Here is a 16,913-nt window from a genome sequence, read left to right on the forward strand (position 1 = left end):
AACCCCTAACCCCCAACCCCCTAACCCCTAACCCCCAACCCCTAACCCCTAACCCCCTAACCCCCAACCCCTAACCCCTAACCCCTAACCCCCTAACCCCCAACCCCCTAACCCCTAACCCCTAACCCCTAACCCCCTAACCCCCTAACCCCCTAACCCCTAACCCCTAACCCCTAACCCCTAACCCCTAACCCCTAACCCCCAACCCCTAACCCCTAACCCCTAACCCCTAACCCCCTAACCCCCTAACCCCCTAACCCCTAACCCCTAACCCCTAACCCCTAACCCCTAACCCCTAACCCCTAACCCCTAACCCCCTAACCCCTAACCCCTAACCCCTAACCCCTAACCCCTAACCCCTAACCCCTAACCCCTAACCCCTAACCCCTAACCCCTAACCCCTAACCCCCAACCCCTAACCCCTAACCCCTAACCCCTAACCCCTAACCCCTAACCCCTAACCCCTAACCCCTAACCCCTAACCCCTAACCCCTAACCCCTAACCCCTAACCCATGCTACATTACGTATACAAATACGACTTCTAGACCGATGCATTGTAGGAACATCACCATGGGCTGCGTGGCGCAATACATCACTGAAGAACACTGTATAAAGCTGCATGACAGTCGCTCCGGTCGAGTGCATATCGTGGTATGGCCAATACAAGAAGGATCAACTTTGATTGGTATGGAGAATGTATCTACGGGAGATACTGATGTACAATCTGTCACCGACCGGTTGAGTACAGCTTACATGCCATTTACCCCCGCTTTCCTCATTCTTCGGAAAGGGAGAGAGGAGCGATGTCCCATAAGTCCTGCCCACGCCATCACCAGCGTCTCTCAAGTACTGATTGACAGATACTGTATCATCTCACTGCCCCCGCTTTCCTCATTTTTCGGAAGGAGGAAGAGGAGGTGTATGAGGCAATGATGTGCTGCAGAGTCGGTTTCCATCGTCAAATGACATGGTCGACCCTCAATTCCGAATTCAATTCTCAGTCACTGAGGAGGGAGGCTCCACGGCTTAGGTTTACATCTCTAGTGAGACAGGCATTGAGCCTGAAGAAGCGCCCCACCTCCTCTCGACACTCTCTGAGTCGGATCACGTCGTGAACGTTCTTAAGACCGATCCTGCGGGACAGACGCCTTCACTACTCGACCGAGAGGACAGGCCTATCCACGAAAAGAAGAGCCTTTCAGACGACGAAGTCACCCCAGCACTCATATCTGGACGACCGGATATGGCAGAAGTGTTGCAGGATTTTGTCAACCGACTAGTGGGAGCGGAAAGACTAGCAGTCTTGGGATGTGGCCCGGCAGGTATGTGCGACTACCTGCGGTCTGCTATAGTGGACACGTACGGTTCAGGAGTCAACCAAGTATCCGGATCCACAATCGAATACTTTGGGAAGTCATTCACTTGGTGACGACTGACGCATACAGTAGTGGTCAATGCGATGTAGGTTATCGTACTAAAACGCATGGAATGAAATGCGATCTGAGCCCCCCCTCCACGCGCATAAGATCTGATATGGTTGGTGAGAAGTGTCACAGAGTTTTCGCAACTGGTGCCCTGCCGCTGACATGTATACCGATTGGATGAGGAAACTGAATCAATAGCTGCCCAGTTGAAGCTGGTGCAATAGATCGTTTAAGTGACGTAAAACAGTCGTTTGCCATTTCGGCTTAGAGCTTGATGACGCCAAGCCTCTGTACGTGCATTCCATGTTGAAGGCGATTGAGGGCTCATGCCTGGCGTCGATGTTCTCACCGTAGCCTTAGCAGCGGGTGACGCGGCATGCTATCACACTGCCCCACTTTCATACATAACAGCTCTACCCGCGAAACGAGGAGTATCAACAACTCTACAAATTTCATAACACAAACCTCTATACACGCTGTATCCGAGAAAGTCGCTTGGCTCAGCCCACGGCAGAACTGCCCAGCTCGTCTGCGTCTACCTTCTCACATCTTGACTTCAAGGTCAACGACCTCACCTTCCTTCTTGCCTTGCTTACGTCGGAGTACACCAAGCTCCCGAGTCTCTCGCTCAATATCACGCTGGAAATACCAGACAGAGCAGACAGGAATGGCAGCTGCGGCGAAGAAGATGATACACACCACGAAGGGAACCGCGTATCGGGGCGCATATTTCGATTGGAAGATCTGGGCGGAGTATCTGCGCAAGAGAAGTGAGCGATGTGTCTGACATGGGATCTACACGATACTCACAGACCAACACTGTTACCGAAAACATTCTGGAAGGCGTAGGCGAAAGCAGCTGAGCTTGATCCCCTAGTCGACTGAGCACGAAGTGGGATGATACAGGTTTGATACATCGCATTACACATGTATGCGAGCTGGCGATATAGTGTGAGCTTTGAACTGTAGGACTCGAACTCTGCCTCCGAACATATGACTTACTATGATCAAAGCGTAACGACCGCCTTTCGACTCGCAGAATATCATGCCAACGAAGACAGCTGTATCAGGTCAGCCTTCGACCGTTTTGAAATTGACTTCAACGCACGTATCATGATGCCCAGAGAGATAAGCATGTAGACTGGCTTTGGAAGCTTCGAGTTGTGATCGATGAAATGGGCGAATGTCAGAGTGAAGATGATGTACACGACGGCTGGCGGGATAGCAAGCAGTTGACCTGTCGTAAGTCAGCTCATGCTTAGACTGTCTCTGCTTACTTTTGTCGAGAGTGGTCAGACCCCATCCTTGGATGATGGTAGGGAGCCAGAAGGTCAGACCAGTTGTACCGGTGCCTTGGAGCATCATCAATAGCCCAAATGACCCTGTAACAAAGGCGTGGTCAGCTTATAGAACTTATCCACGCTCGACCAACCACTCACATGGAAGAGGGGTCTTGAGGTCAGCCTTCACCGCAGCCCAGTCAAAGTTCGAGTCGGTGGATTTCGATGCGTTAGGAGGAAGACGGGACACCATGAAAGCGCCTACGACATTGGGTTAATGAGCACTCTTTTAAAATCACATAGCAGCACTGACCTTCTTGCTCGGTGAGGAATTGACGCCTGGAGGGAGGAGAGTCGGGCCAGTCGGGGTGGTTGAAATAAGTCCAGGCGGCTAAGAACAAGCCAATGATACCGGGAATAACAAACGCCCATTGCCATCCCATCATACCCTTGCCGCTGATGAAAGCTAAAGGCGTGTCAGCCGCGTCTGGGAACTTACTGGAGCCACTCACAGAGACCATAAGAAAGGACCGAGTCGATGACTCCAGAGAACAGACCCAAAGCGATAAGACCAGCCATGCGGACAGCGAGCTCGTCCGGTCGGTACCAGCACGTCATCCTGGAAACGAAATTTAGCCCTGTCATACGAGTCGCTGAAGTAAAGCACCCACTGGTACTGGATTCCCGGCCACAAGCCTCCCTCCATGAGACCGAGAAGGGCTCGACAGGCGTATATAGACTCTTTGTTCTTGCAAGCCGCGTGACAAGCACAGACGATAGACCATCCGATCATGATTCGAACAAAGTGGAGCTGGAGGCTGTTAGATCATCAAAAGCTACGCCACATAAAGGAAGCACTCACCCTTGGAGTGGACCATTTGATGATGAAGTTAGACGGGATCTCGGATAGGATGAATGTGACCGTGAAGCAGGTGGACAAATAACTGTACTCGTTGCTCGTCATGTGAAGGGCCTTGAGGATGTTGTGGTCGGTGCCAACGTTGATGGTTCTGACGTACTGTCGAATGCCGAATAAGCACGTCAGCAACAGTTCGAAGGACCGATTGCTTCACACTCACCGAGACCATGTTGACATCGATATTTTTGACGAGATAGGCCAGCACGAGGACCGGCATGATGTGCCAATCGGCACGGCGTTTGAGCTTCTCGCCATATTCGTACGAGAAGAGGCGTCGCGCTTCAGCAGTTTCGCCATCGACAACGGGGACATTCTTCTCCTCGACGGTGACGACTTTCGAGTCGGTGGCGTCTTTAGAGTCATCTGGCGCGATCTCCACACGGGTGCCGTAAACAAGCTCGGACATGGTGATTGGTGAGTTTGGAGCCGTGAGAGAGCTTGGAAGGGAACACTACTGGTTGGCGATCGTAGCTGTTATATACTGCGCTAGGTAGGAAACCGAAACGGCTTTCTCCGTGGGTGTGTCGAGCATGAATCCCCTACTTTCGGGACAGAAATCCGTACATACTGACGTTCTCGATAAGAAACGGATAAATGTATCCATGAAGGGTAACTTACTGCAGCTTTGAAATGCACTACCCGCAAATAGCCTACTGGCGGCACGCCAAATGACACCCAGCTCCTCCGATAAGTGTCAGGGTCCAGCCAGACCTTTATGATTGTCACCCTTTCGTTGGTCCCCTCGGGTTCAACGAGGATTTGACCCGATGAACGCTATCGGCTAAGGACCAAAAAGCTTGGCGACGCCAAAGGGTGCAGAAAGCAAAGATAAAGAAGCCTAGCCACTTATGAGGGATTTTGATCGGTGCCGACACTTTCCTTTCGCCGCGAGCCCAAATGATTTCTCCCCTAAAACAGGGTGAGACTTTGACCTCAGGTAAGAGGGTCGTCCCATTTCCCATTGCCAACACGCAAAAGGTTAGGGTCACCATGCTTGTGGAAAAAGCGTGAAATCGCGCAATCTGGTTGGACAGCAATGGCTCTTATCGTAAGTGATGAATGAATGGGAGTGCGCGAGTTATTAAGATAATAAGGTCCGGAAAACCAAGCTCGTCGGCCAATATGCCCACAACGCAACTCATTGGAATCAATCGCTCGGGATTCCTTTCCGGTTGCGGGAATCTCGCCCACTCAAAGCCATACATCTCAAGATCACGGTCGCATATACTCTTTGACTACTTGAACAGGTGACGCCCAGCGCGCTTGACCGCCGACCGGGGCTTATACTTGTACTGCTTGTAAGGATATGCTGGTGGTAGGTTCCTTTTCCTGGCCGACGGCTGTGGAGCAGGTGCTTGACAAATACCAGTCTCCAGTTGACAGGTGGACCCGGCGTCGGCTGCAAATGGGTCAGATAACTTTCCAAGTCGCAAGGAAGCATACTCACTGTTACAGGTCGTCCCCTCTACCCCGTGCGAAAAGGTGTTTTCACTATCGCACTGGGCTCCAGGTCCACCGCAAACACCTGAACCACTACTATGATGAGCGACATAACAACAACTGCGCTTACCAAAAGTTGTAGCACTGATCGTCTGAGGTACAAGTCGCTCCGTTGTCGGCGCAATATCCGTCAGGCGCACAGTTACCATTCACAGTCAGGGGCGTACCGTCGCCCGGGTTGACAGATTGATCTGCCGATCAGCAGAGCTTCATTATGTGAACTCACATGTACAGGGGCCTGTACCCTCACAGGCTGGCCCATAGTCTTGCTGAAAAGCGAAACCAAATCTGGCGACTGCGATGATCAGGAACAGCTGCTTGACGAGCATTGTGTGCGAAGTATGGACAAGGAGTGAGTTGAACGGGGGCTAGATCTGGTGAGCGTAACAGAAAGGCGATGCTTTTAGAAAGCGGATGGGTGATCACCAAATATCACAGCCTCGGATGATCGTTTATAAACCTCGATTCGACCTGCATACGCTGGCTGCCATCTCGACGTTGTTTGGTCCAAAGCAACTTTAAGAGATATGCTCGAACGAAAACATATGAGATGGTCCACCGTGATGGTCCGGATCAGGCTGACCTTTGTGTAAGGTTGACTTGTTATTGAGTATACTGACACCACAGCGACTCACCTCCAACTCATTCGGCCAATGACCAGCCTTGCCCGCGAGGCAACGTGAACAGCGGCCACATGCAGTCCCGTTGGAAGGTGGACGACACTCTAATTCTCTTCTTCTTAATTGCACGGCGATCGATGACGACACGAAGGACTGCAATCCGCATGGAGTCGGAGACAAGGGCTTATTTTAAGTTTGTCACGTTGGCTGGAATTAGTCTCACCCCACGGGACGGAGGTGACTTCCAGCTGCAGAACCGCCGGCGTTCTAGAAGCATCAGGATACAAGGTTCACACTGCACAAGGACGCGCCGTGATACTGGGAGTCACTGTATACGGTCCTTGACCAGCTGAAACCCGTGCAGTGGAATGTTCTTTTGTTTCACATCTCGTAATGATGAGGACGACACGGTCCTGCGAGAAGGAATGCTATATTGATTCATGTGGGAACGGGTCACTGGATGAGCCACCTCTAGATACTTTTACAGTTGGCCACGATGAAATGTCTTTCTCGGATGACAATGTTATATATCAAGCTTTTTTTCGTTGCCGTACATGTCCGTCTCCGAACAGCTCGGCCCTCCTCCTGGAACCTCTATGCGGCCTCATAGATGAAAATCGTCCCATTTTGTTGATCCGGTGCGCAATAGAGACGCATGATGCCGTCGATCACATCCACGTCGACGGGTTCTGGATCATTGAAGTGCTGTCATTTTTGCATTATTGATTCAACGGACGGCGACTCCCGAACAGAGGGCAGTGCTTGTCTTATGATCGTATGCGGCAGGATATCCGAGCCATTGGCAATTTTTGCAACCTACGAAATAGCTTGGATTTTGCACCACAGTTTCTGGTTCTCGCCAAAGATGCTTGGAGTCCAGGCTGAGCGCGAAGTATTTCGAGCACCCCAATTAAACTTAGTGATCGTGTGCTTCATGGTGTCATGGACGATTCCTCCCAAATGATTTCTGACATCGACTATGGTGTCATTTCGTACGTGTAAGGAAGGATCAACTCGGATGACCGTCGCAGTTGAATACGGCCGGTATTGGGCGTTTTTTCATAGTCGATTCCTCCGACGTGGTAGTCGGATGCGCCAGCAGCGTTCAATGTTGCAGTGGCTAAGCGAGTTCCATTACCGTCAAAGACTGTCAAATGCGAGTATCCTTGACCTTTCTCTCGATCGGGACCATTCTTGACGATCGTAGCGCCTTGAGCGCTCTTGCCGTACTGAACGGTAGGTTGAGTCTAGTCACCCCAAAGCCGAGGATGTATCGATCGTCACTGAGTCGGAGCATGCTTTCGACCTCGCCAACATCGCCTATAAGTGTGATGGTCTTGAACAATTTCCATTTTGTGCTTCGGGACAGGTTGCTGAAAGCCGACACAATGGCATCGGCATCGCTTCTGACATCAGGAGCCGGTAGGGGCGATGGGGCTTAGGGGACATCTTGATGAGTTGTCAGTTTCACTGCGTTAGCGAGTGATGGGAGGAGGGCTAGTAATGTCAAGCTGAACATGAAGGGATTCTCAAGACGCGCCAATTTCGACGAAATGGTGGGATGCGGTCCAGTTGCAGCAAGAATCCAAGTAGTGCTTCCTACTTGCTTAACAAGCACGACCCATTTCTGTCGCTCGATGTCCAGCGTAAACGTGTCCCGCAGGAGGTACACGACAATATTGGCAGCGATACACGGACCGAAGAGAAGTTCAGTGTCACGTATACTCGTATTGACTTATTGGCTTCAGTCCTGAAAGATTACATGTAAGTTGAACATGAAAAGTCCGATAAACAGCACAGGACCTCGGCTCTCTTCCTTGAGGTCAGCATCACAGATCCAGTGGCGCGGAAGGTGCAGAAGATGTTACACTTACCAATTGAGGTGATATCAGTCGTGCGAGTTGACGGTGTTACATGCGCTCTGCCCACGTTGTCGTTCGAGCACCCGAATAAAGTAAGTCATCGGACCGGGCAGTCGGTTGTACACGGCCGGAATTGAATGCATTAAATTGACTCTATCATTTGTCTATACGTGCGCGAGGGCCTGCGGTCGGTCGTTCCAATGTTGAATTATAGTGGAGAAGGGAGATTTTGCGGTACAACGTGCTTCGGCCCATTTTGATACAGGTCGTGGACCATTCGCTTGAGCAATGTCGTAGTAGAGGAAAGCTGAGGATGACGATAAACCAATCTCTCAGGCATTATTCACTGCAGATAAGGCTGTGATCTGCTTAGCAAGAGGATGTGAGGGTCTGACGGTCGGGTGCGGCTGTATTGGCTCGACATTCGACTCGTCAGCTTGTTGAGCGTTGAGGATGTGATCGTCGACTTCGGAGTCGTCCTTGGTGACAGTGAGCCACTATCCAAAAGAAGGGTCGGGAGAGAATAGGAATCGATAGTCAGCATCATTGTGTGATTCAACTGACTGCTCCAACAGGCGACACCAAGGTTGGTCACGAAACTTACAGGGTGTTTTCCGGCAATCTTAGCACTAGGGCGTCGATTCGGCGGTTGCAACAGGTTTCTGATAAACAGCTTGGCTGATAGAACGTGGTGGCTTCTTAGTACAAGCGCGTTCAGGCGGGTACCGAAAGACATGAGGCGGGGTTGGAAGCGGGACAAGACAATCAGCATGAAACTGCTAACTTACCCTGCTCTGAAACTCCCTCGAAAGGCCCTTCCGGGAAATTGATGTTGGAATGCGCTGTTTCTTGAATCAAGGCGAGGGTATCTTGTGACTCCCAAGGACTCCATGAGGACAGCCTATGTCATACTTCAGGTCGTGATCGGGCAGGGGATGGAGCCGATCCATCGTCAAGGTCAAATCACTCACAAATTGTAGCATATGACCCCAGCGCCAAAAAGATCCGAATTCTTCCCGTAGCCTGTTCCACAAAACACTTCTGGAGCTGCGTAACCTGGTGTTCCACCTGCTTCATATTGGTTCTTAGGATCGTCGTCGTTTTGCCCAGGAAGCACCTGTTGTTGGTTTGAATAGTATACGCAGTAAATTTGTGGAGACACGGGAGGTGTGCGCAGACGATGAGTGTAAGGTTGTTTTGAGAATGTCCGGGTTTATTGCACATGAGATCAGCGTCATCTTCGGATTCCATGAGCCGCAGCACCTACCTTTGAGATGCCGAAATCAATCAGAAGGATATCTTCCACTTCAGAGTTCGGCGTGCGGTAGAGGAAGTTATCAGGTTTGATGTCACGGTGAATTATGCCGTGAGAGTGAATGAATGCCAATATATCCTATGTGAATGCATGGTCAGCTACAAGCATACATCTCGAAGGCACAAACTCACGAGTATCACCTTCATCACTCTTTTCGTGGCTTCCTCCGTGAAACGACCCCTGGTGTTGAGCCTTTCCAACAATTCGCCGCCGGTAAGTATTGGGAACGTGACGTAAAATTTGCTAGGGGTCTCGAACCAACTGTGCAATCATCAGCTATCTTTTCATACCAATGTTGCACCAGTAGTCATTGAGAACATACTCTAGTCCAGCACCTGTGGATGACACCAGACTGTCAGCCTTGTTCGATCGCGAGAACATCCGATGACGAGCCAATGACTCACAGATATTGGGATGTTCATTGATCCGGGGGAACCCTCTTAACAGATGTCAGTGGCGTGAATGTCGTCCACTTCCTTTGTACCGCCCTGATGTCACTCACATATCGATGATCCTCAGATACGCCTCCCTGTCTTTGACAGCCTCTTTCCTGACTACCTTGACGGCAACCACCATGGAACCGCGAGCTTTCCATTTGGCCTTGATGACTTTCGAGTACCCTCCTGCCCCTAGGGTCGTGTTGTCGAACGCAAACTCCTTCTTCCGATGAGCTGCATGAGGACCACTGTCCCCTTTCTGTGTGGGATGTGTCGAGAAAATGTGCTGGAAATCTATGCCCATGACTGGATGGATGGTGATGGTCGTTGTTCCGAGACTTAAACAGAGAAGAAACAGAGAAGGGTAATATGTGATGGATGTGACTAACCCACCCTCCCAGGAAACGAGATGGGACGGTGAGATTTGAATAAGTCATAGAGTCAAAAAAATAATAATCGCGCGTCATAGCAAGTGGAGCGCCAAAACAAAGTTTTAAACGGGGGGATGATTCAGACAATTCCACGATTACATAATCAATCATCCCAAGCGTCCTTTCAGAACACAGCAATCAGATAACAAAAAGATGGTCAAGCGCAGAGTAGGAGAGGATCCAAAGGCCAATCGGCCGAAGCGATGGATCCAGGTGTTTTCTCATCCATACATTTAGACTCGGGTTGACAGACCCGTTTTTCCCCGCCGTCTCTTCCAATGCCATCATGACATCTTCAGACACTGCGACCTGGCCATCCCTGTCCGAGAATCACCCTCTCCTTCAACTTCATTCACGACTTCCAAAGATCCTCTCCAACGCAGACCACACAAGTATCTGGGGTGTGCAGCTATCCCCGTCCTCTCCTCCAGTTTTCTCTACGCTCCTTATCTTGCAGAAATACCTCCGTTCCGTGGCAAATGACGTTGACAAGGCGGGAGAGAATCTCACCAAGACGTTGAAATGGAGAAAGGATTTTGGGTTGGACCAAGGGACCGCTTCTGAGGACTTTGGTCCGGATTTTGAGGGGCTGGGCTATGTCACAAAGGTCGGAAACGAGGGTGGCAGCCGTGACGTGGTGACTTGGAATGTCTACGGAGCAGTGAAAGAGCTGAAAAAGCCTTTCGGAGATCTCAATCGGTGAGTTGCGTCTCCGTACTTGTGGTATGCTGATCCCCTCCAGATTCCTACGCTGGCGCCTAAACCTGATGGAAACGGCCATCTCTCACCTCAATCTATCGCAAACGTCCACGCCTATTCCTGATTTTGGACATGGTCCAGACCCACACCGTATCGACCAAATCCACTTGTACGAAGGAGTCTCATTCCTGCGCATGGATCCACTTGTCAAAGCAGCATCTAGAGCTGTCATCGAAATCATGCAAGCACATTATCCTGAGCTGCTGCTCCGCAAATTCTTTGTCGAGGTCCCACTCCTCATGTCCTGGATGTTCGGTGCAATCAGCCTGTTCGTGTCCACCGAGACGGCCAAGAAGTTCCAGGTGATAAGCTACAAGGAGAATCTGGCAAAGGAGTTGGGAAATATGGACGACGTTCCTGCGGAGTATGGGGGTAAAGGGCCAGATTTGAGGACGCTAGGTCAGAGGTTAAAGACCGAAGCTCACCAATAGCCCCCCATTCGACCAATAGATGATGATGCAGTGCTTGACTTCAAAAGGACAATACACGTGAATACCCCTACCATCCCTTCCTTTGCGTCATTATATATAACATTTGGTCCCGGCGGTCGCCGTAATCTGCAACTGCAACACGCGGTCCCATCGACTAATCCATCAATTACTGTACTACTGTCCGCCTCGCCCTCGAAGGATCTTGCTCCCTCCTTCAAATATGCACTCAACATGTCACCCTTTCGTCAGCGTCCAGCAGTATGGGACTACAAGCACGATTCACGCCAGCTCGTGCGAGCAAAGATGTTGAGAGAGACGTCGGCCTCGAGCACGGCGACGCGGACAAAAAACGACGGTCCACGTATCATCTCACGCCGATCCGCTACACCCTTACCGCTCTCCTTACCTGTTTGATCATTCTAAAATACTACGACTACTTCCCCTTCCCTTCCAAGCCACTCCCCGGTTTTGTCGAAGACGGTATCCGCCAATGCAAGCTCATCGAGCACGGTCCACCGGTGAAGAAGCCGTTCACTAGCAGTCGCAAAGTGAGCGATCGTTACGTTCCTTCCACGAAAGCTGTATGGCTCAAGAATGCAACGGTATGGACTGGAGAAAAGGACGGAAAGGAGATTTTAAGACAGGTTGATGTACTGCTAGACGGAGGCATGATCAGACGGATTGGCAAATCGAGCGATACCCAGAAGGCAGAAACACTTTCGAGGGAGATAGAGGAAGTTGATCTGAAGGGTTTATGGGTCACTCCTGGTATAGTGGATCTGCACAGCCACTTGGGTGTATCAGCTATCCCAGCACTTGAATCGTACTCGGACGGCAACTCCTTCAAAGGATCGGTCCAGCCGTGGTTGAGATCCCTCGACGGTTTCAACACTCACGACCAGGCTTTCAAACTCTCCATATCAGGTGGTATCACTACCATGCTCGTCCTCCCCGGATCGGCCGATGCGATGGGCGGTCAAGGCTTCGTATTCAAGCCGCGACCTACGAAAGAGAACACACCCTCGAGTATGCAGCTTGAACCCCCCTTCCGCAAGAACGCACACGACAACGAGACGGACGGAGGATGGGAGAGAGTCGCCAACAACTGGATACACCTTAAGGATGCCTGTGGACAAAACCCTTCCGCTGTGTACAGACAAACGCGTATGGATACGTCCTGGGACTTTCGTCGTGCCTACACAGAGGGTAAGAAGCTCAAGGAAAAGCAAGATCGATGGTGCGCCAGTCCAACGGCTCAGACCGAGCCCTTCCCCGATGATCTGCAGTGGGCAGTATTGGCAGAAGCTATCCGAGGTAATGTCAAGGTCAACACTCATTGCTACGAGGCGACCGACATCGACGCCTTCGTCCGAGTCTCAAACGAGTTCAAATTCCCTGTTGCTGCCTTTCATCATGCGTCGGAAGCCTGGCTTGTTCCGGAAGTCATTAAGAGCGCATATGGTCCTGTACCTCCGGCTATTGCGATGTTTGCCCTGTTTGGACGGTATAAGGAAGAGTCCTACCGCTCCAGTCCTTTCGCCCCTCGGATCTTGGCAGACGCTGGTCTCAACGTGGTGATGAAATCGGATCATCCACAACCTATCGCCTCGAGGTATCTCATGTTCGAGGCTGCTCAAGCACACCACTACGGTCTCGACTCAGCCCAGGCTCTGGGAAGTGTGACGACGCATTCGGCCAAAGCCATGGGTATGGATCACCGTGTCGGTTACATCCGCGAAGGGTATGATGCGGATTTAGTGGTGTGGGATAGCTACCCGTTGAGCTTGGGAGCAACACCGAAGCAAACGTACATCGATGGTATCCCTCAGCTAGTGGACCAGTATGTCGCCTCCAAGCCAAAGGGTCAAGAGCCGTTCGCATCAGTAGATTACCACATTGAAGCGCAAGAAGCGATCGATGCTCGAGGAGACCAAAATCTACGGGCCAAACGGACAGTGAGCAATGTTGTGTTCACCAATGTATCCCACGTGTACCTTCCCGGTCTGTCCGAAGCAGCCTCCTTCGGAGAGAGTACAGTAGTTGTCGAAGATGGTCAGATCGCCTGCATTGGGAAATGCAATCACAGTCTTGCCAATGTGGACCTCGTAGATCTCAAAGGAGGTAGTGTGTATCGAGGCCTGATCACCGTTGGAAGTTCGATGGGCTTGGCGGAGATCTTCCTGGAGTCGGAAACCGCTGATGGCGTGAGTCTTGACTTCTCCAAATATTTTGCTTATGCTGTGACAGGACGCATACGATGCGACTATTGTTGCGGCAGACATCGTCAACGGAGCGGTTGTTTCTGCAGCTGACGGATTGTTACTGGGTGGCAAGGACGAATTGTGAGTTCCAGAGAAAAGATTGGGCTGAAGATTTTTCAGACTAGCGTATCGTTCGGGAGTAACGTCCGCTATTTCTTATCCACTGGCGTCCTCATCCAATGGCGTGACACCCCCTTTCATCAGCGGATTATCCGTCTTGTTCTCCACTTCGGCACCACACAGTCTCGTGGATGGCGCAATTCTTCAGGAGGGCTCGGCCTTGGTCTGTCGTCTAGATAACGAACGATTATCAGTGTCGACCAAGATCGCTATCCTCCGACGCCTCTTTTTGGGCAAGGTTGGAAAGGACACTGACCTTGGAGAAGTCATGCGGAAAGTTGTCAGTGGCGAGGTGCGACTGATAGTATACGTCAATCGAGCGGACGACATCTCTGCTTTGGTACGATTGAAGAGACAGGTAGCACCAGACGCTAGGCTCACGCTGCTTGGCGGACTTGAGGCATGGATGGTACGTGCGCATGTTCTGACTTGCGCTGACTCTCGAGTAGGTCGCCGACGAACTTGCAAAGGAGAATGTCGGTGTCATCGTCAACCCCGCGCGTGGCCAGCCCGACACTTGGGCGTCCCGTCGAGCGCTTCCTGGCCTTCCCATCACCAACCAATCACTCCCGGCCTATCTAGCATCGCGTGGCGTGGTGAGTGTCTGTTTGACATCCCGGCGTAAGCAGCTGACGTTCGTCGCAGCTCATCGGAGTGGGAGTCGACTGGAGTTGGAAGACTACGAACACCCGTCTCGAGGCAGCATGGGCTCACTCTGACAACCCCGAAGTATTCACGAAAGAGCAAGCCTGGGACCTTGCCAGCACTAATGTCCGAACTCTGTTTGGACTGGACAACCAGTCTCCACAAGAAATGGGTTGGGCGGCGTATGAAGGCGATCCGTTCACCTTCAGTGCCAAGGTCAAGGCGGTGAAGCCGGATGGAGGCAACCGAGTCGACTTGTTTTAGACGACACAAAGTTACAGATGGATTTTTAACGATGTGCAAGTCGGAATTTCGTCTTGTTTGCTAGCCTAGCTGAATGTTTTTCGATTCTCAGATACTGATATTCCTGTACTTGGCATCTGATAGGGGTGCATCCCAAGAATGTCTACTGGTGGAAACTACCTGAATTTCGTCCTCTTTCATTCAATCGGCCAACTGAGCCGTACAATTCTAAACTTATCTACTTACAACACCCTCTGGTCTCGCGATTACGCGTGGTCGTCATTATGAGGAACCTCCGGGTGTTGGTGATGGATGACATCGTCCTCGTGATGGTGTGCGACGAGCTCTTCGACTCGAGCTGTCTCACCGGTCTTGTGCAAAATACCGATGCCCCATAGACAAGGGACTGCCATTATTAAAGCAAAGCAACCGTATGCGACACCAGTCCAGCAACCTGGAGAGATAGACTGTTAGCATTTAATCCATACTTATGCGATCGAGAATCACGACCAACCGTAGTTGAAACGTCTCATTGGGTCTTCCGGCGAGGTGTGGGCGTCTGCAACGATGGTTGAGAACACGAGACCGAATGATGAGGCCAAACTGGTCATCACTGTGAGGTGGGAGATCATCAGTGATCGTGTCGAACTCTGCCGAATCGAGTAACACCCACCTTGGAAGAGACCACCCGCGGCATTCATCTCGGAAGGCACAACGATGGAGATACTGTAGAGCATACCAGACTGGTAGATGAAACTGTGGCGAAGTCAGCAACAGAAAGTCGTAGTCTCAACTTACCAAGCACCCATAATGGACAAGAGGAAACCCAAGAATTGCGCATGATCCCAGTACGTATCAGTGATCTTCGCAAGGGCAAAGATCAAAGATCCGGAGATGGTGAAGCAGCATCCGAGCATGAACACAATCTGGGTAGATACGCGTCGAAGCAGAAGCGTGGCCAAGGGTCCACCGACCAGACCACCGATAGATTGCGGCAGGTATCGCAACATGATATCCTTCGCACCTAGTCCGTGCACTTGAGCGTACATGAGACCGGCCCAGTAGTCCCAGGTGATGAAGTTTCCGAAGCCGATCAAACCGAGGAAGTTCATAAAGGCGTATCGACCACGAGCAAAGTTGGACATCCTCAACATCGGAGTCTTGTCCTGACGTTCGAGCCACCATTCATAGAAGCCGAAAAGACCGAGCAGAAGAACGCCAACAATCAAGAGCGCGATGATGTAACCGGTCTTCCATCCAACGGCAGGCTGGATTTGATGATCAGCTTCGTTCCGGATCAAGGCTGCTTATCGAGACTTACACCTTGAGCAAGACAGAAGATAATAAATGTCAAAGCGGTAGTGACCATAGCTGCTCCGATGTAGCTAGATTGGGTCTTTGTCAGCAAAATCATGACGGCTGAGAGCATATCCACTCACTCAACACCTCCTTTCACCTTTGTGACCTTGCTAGGTGGCATGGTCAGGGCAGCAGCAATGGTAGCTACACCTGATAAGCCGGCGAAGACGGCAAAGATACCTCTCCATTTGATGGCGGAGTACTGGGTGGGTAAACCTCCAAAGATAGTACCGAAGCCCGATCCCAGCGGTGCACCGGCGGCAAAGAGAGCGAGAAGGACGTTTCGGTAACTGCTCTTGCCTTCGGTGATGGGCAACATTTGACTGATCACGCCGAAACCGGCGGGGACCACAGCGCAACTGCCGGCACCTTCCAGAGCTCGGAAGACGATAAATTGATAAGGCGATTGAGCGTTAGCACAAGCAATTGCCTACACAGCAGATGTCAGTGTGTTGTCAGCAAACAGTCAAAACCGGAAAAGCATACTGACCCAGACGCAAAAGAAGGCACCACCAAAGAGAACTACCCATCTTGCCCCGAATTGATCAGAAATGGGGACGAACAAGAGCAGCAAACAGCCAGACGACAATTCGTAAGCAGATTGGATCCATTGCACTTCTGCTGGAGCGAATTTCAAATCCTGGGCGATGAAACCGACGGCGACGTTCATAGACTGGATGGAACCAGTGTTGCAGATGAAGAGGAAGGTCAACGAAATGACCACGATCACAGTCCTCCATATCGGTATGGTGGAGAAGCCGCCACTGCGAGTCATTGGTCAGCTGTGCAGCATGGGGGGTCGTTGGCCAAAACCTACTAGAGGTAGGGCTCCTCTTCGCTTTGCGAGATACGGTCAACATCGTGAATCTGAGGCTCGTTGTATGTGTCGACCTTCTCCATGTCGCTTTGTGATGGAATAGACATCTTGGCGAGAGGCGGAGCAGTCTATGGAGGACAGCTTGGAGAAGGGAAAGGGATCTTGGACGCAGTCGGCAGTCTTGTTTCTTATTTAAACGCCGCCCTCCACGGTCCATGTCGACCTTATCACAAGGTCCAGGGTGATTTCATGTTTTTACCATTGTCTTGGGTTTCGATAAGGTCGGGGCGGACGACGACGGACACCTCGTCCCCGACGGGCCCGGGCCAAAAACCTTCGGCCGGATGAATCGCAGACGAGGTATTTTATATCAGTCACCCATTTTAGCCCGCCTTATCGCGGATCCTTCGTCGTCCGTCTGTTATCTAGACCTCTCTTGATCGATTGTTCTTTCCATCGACCTACGCATCTACGGGCAAATCGTGCCGC

At 51.3% G+C, this 16,913-nt stretch overlaps 7 protein-coding genes across 7 annotated transcripts; 2 read left to right on the plus strand and 5 right to left on the minus strand.

The window, feature by feature from the left end:
* Positions 1-1,968: 1,968 nt before the first annotated feature.
* On the minus strand, positions 1,969-4,030 carry IAR55_005987 (uncharacterized protein; the record flags this gene model as incomplete). Its single annotated transcript, XM_066949074.1, has 11 exons — positions 1,969-2,182; positions 2,236-2,363; positions 2,428-2,486; positions 2,534-2,638; positions 2,703-2,807; positions 2,865-2,966; positions 3,019-3,171; positions 3,218-3,324; positions 3,377-3,516; positions 3,568-3,723; positions 3,785-4,030. The coding sequence occupies 11 exons, from the start codon at positions 4,028-4,030 to the stop codon at positions 1,969-1,971; spliced, it is 1,515 nt and encodes a 504-aa protein (XP_066800082.1).
* An 829-nt stretch (positions 4,031-4,859) lies between these two features.
* On the minus strand, positions 4,860-5,453 carry IAR55_005988 (uncharacterized protein; the record flags this gene model as incomplete). The annotated part of the gene is made up of 3 exons (XM_066949075.1): positions 4,860-5,023; positions 5,072-5,149; positions 5,351-5,453. 3 exons carry the CDS (start codon positions 5,451-5,453, stop codon positions 4,860-4,862), a joined length of 345 nt encoding a protein of 114 aa, XP_066800083.1.
* Positions 5,454-6,338: 885 nt separating this feature from the next.
* Positions 6,339-7,263, minus strand: IAR55_005989 (uncharacterized protein; the record flags this gene model as incomplete). Its single annotated transcript, XM_066949076.1, has 4 exons — positions 6,339-6,449; positions 6,565-6,625; positions 6,741-6,991; positions 7,216-7,263. The coding sequence occupies 4 exons, from the start codon at positions 7,261-7,263 to the stop codon at positions 6,339-6,341; spliced, it is 471 nt and encodes a 156-aa protein (XP_066800084.1).
* A 675-nt stretch (positions 7,264-7,938) lies between these two features.
* IAR55_005990 (uncharacterized protein) lies at positions 7,939-9,662 on the minus strand (the record flags this gene model as incomplete). The annotated part of the gene is made up of 9 exons (XM_066949077.1): positions 7,939-8,103; positions 8,211-8,284; positions 8,395-8,507; positions 8,578-8,723; positions 8,874-8,999; positions 9,053-9,182; positions 9,244-9,256; positions 9,326-9,360; positions 9,424-9,662. The coding sequence occupies 9 exons, from the start codon at positions 9,660-9,662 to the stop codon at positions 7,939-7,941; spliced, it is 1,041 nt and encodes a 346-aa protein (XP_066800085.1).
* Positions 9,663-10,075: 413 nt separating this feature from the next.
* Positions 10,076-10,979, plus strand: IAR55_005991 (uncharacterized protein; the record flags this gene model as incomplete). Its single annotated transcript, XM_066949078.1, has 2 exons — positions 10,076-10,488; positions 10,532-10,979. 2 exons carry the CDS (start codon positions 10,076-10,078, stop codon positions 10,977-10,979), a joined length of 861 nt encoding a protein of 286 aa, XP_066800086.1.
* Positions 10,980-11,239: 260 nt separating this feature from the next.
* Positions 11,240-14,269, plus strand: IAR55_005992 (uncharacterized protein; the record flags this gene model as incomplete). Its single annotated transcript, XM_066949079.1, has 5 exons — positions 11,240-13,183; positions 13,227-13,321; positions 13,445-13,652; positions 13,810-13,956; positions 14,006-14,269. The coding sequence occupies 5 exons, from the start codon at positions 11,240-11,242 to the stop codon at positions 14,267-14,269; spliced, it is 2,658 nt and encodes an 885-aa protein (XP_066800087.1).
* Positions 14,270-14,514: 245 nt separating this feature from the next.
* On the minus strand, positions 14,515-16,531 carry IAR55_005993 (uncharacterized protein; the record flags this gene model as incomplete). Its single annotated transcript, XM_066949080.1, has 8 exons — positions 14,515-14,702; positions 14,763-14,861; positions 14,922-15,004; positions 15,047-15,516; positions 15,570-15,633; positions 15,688-16,037; positions 16,098-16,371; positions 16,425-16,531. 8 exons carry the CDS (start codon positions 16,529-16,531, stop codon positions 14,515-14,517), a joined length of 1,635 nt encoding a protein of 544 aa, XP_066800088.1.
* Positions 16,532-16,913: the final 382 nt, after the last annotated feature.

Source organism: Kwoniella newhampshirensis, chromosome 13 (genome assembly GCF_039105145.1).
Source record: "Kwoniella newhampshirensis strain CBS 13917 chromosome 13, whole genome shotgun sequence".
NCBI lineage: Eukaryota > Fungi > Basidiomycota > Tremellomycetes > Tremellales > Cryptococcaceae > Kwoniella > Kwoniella newhampshirensis.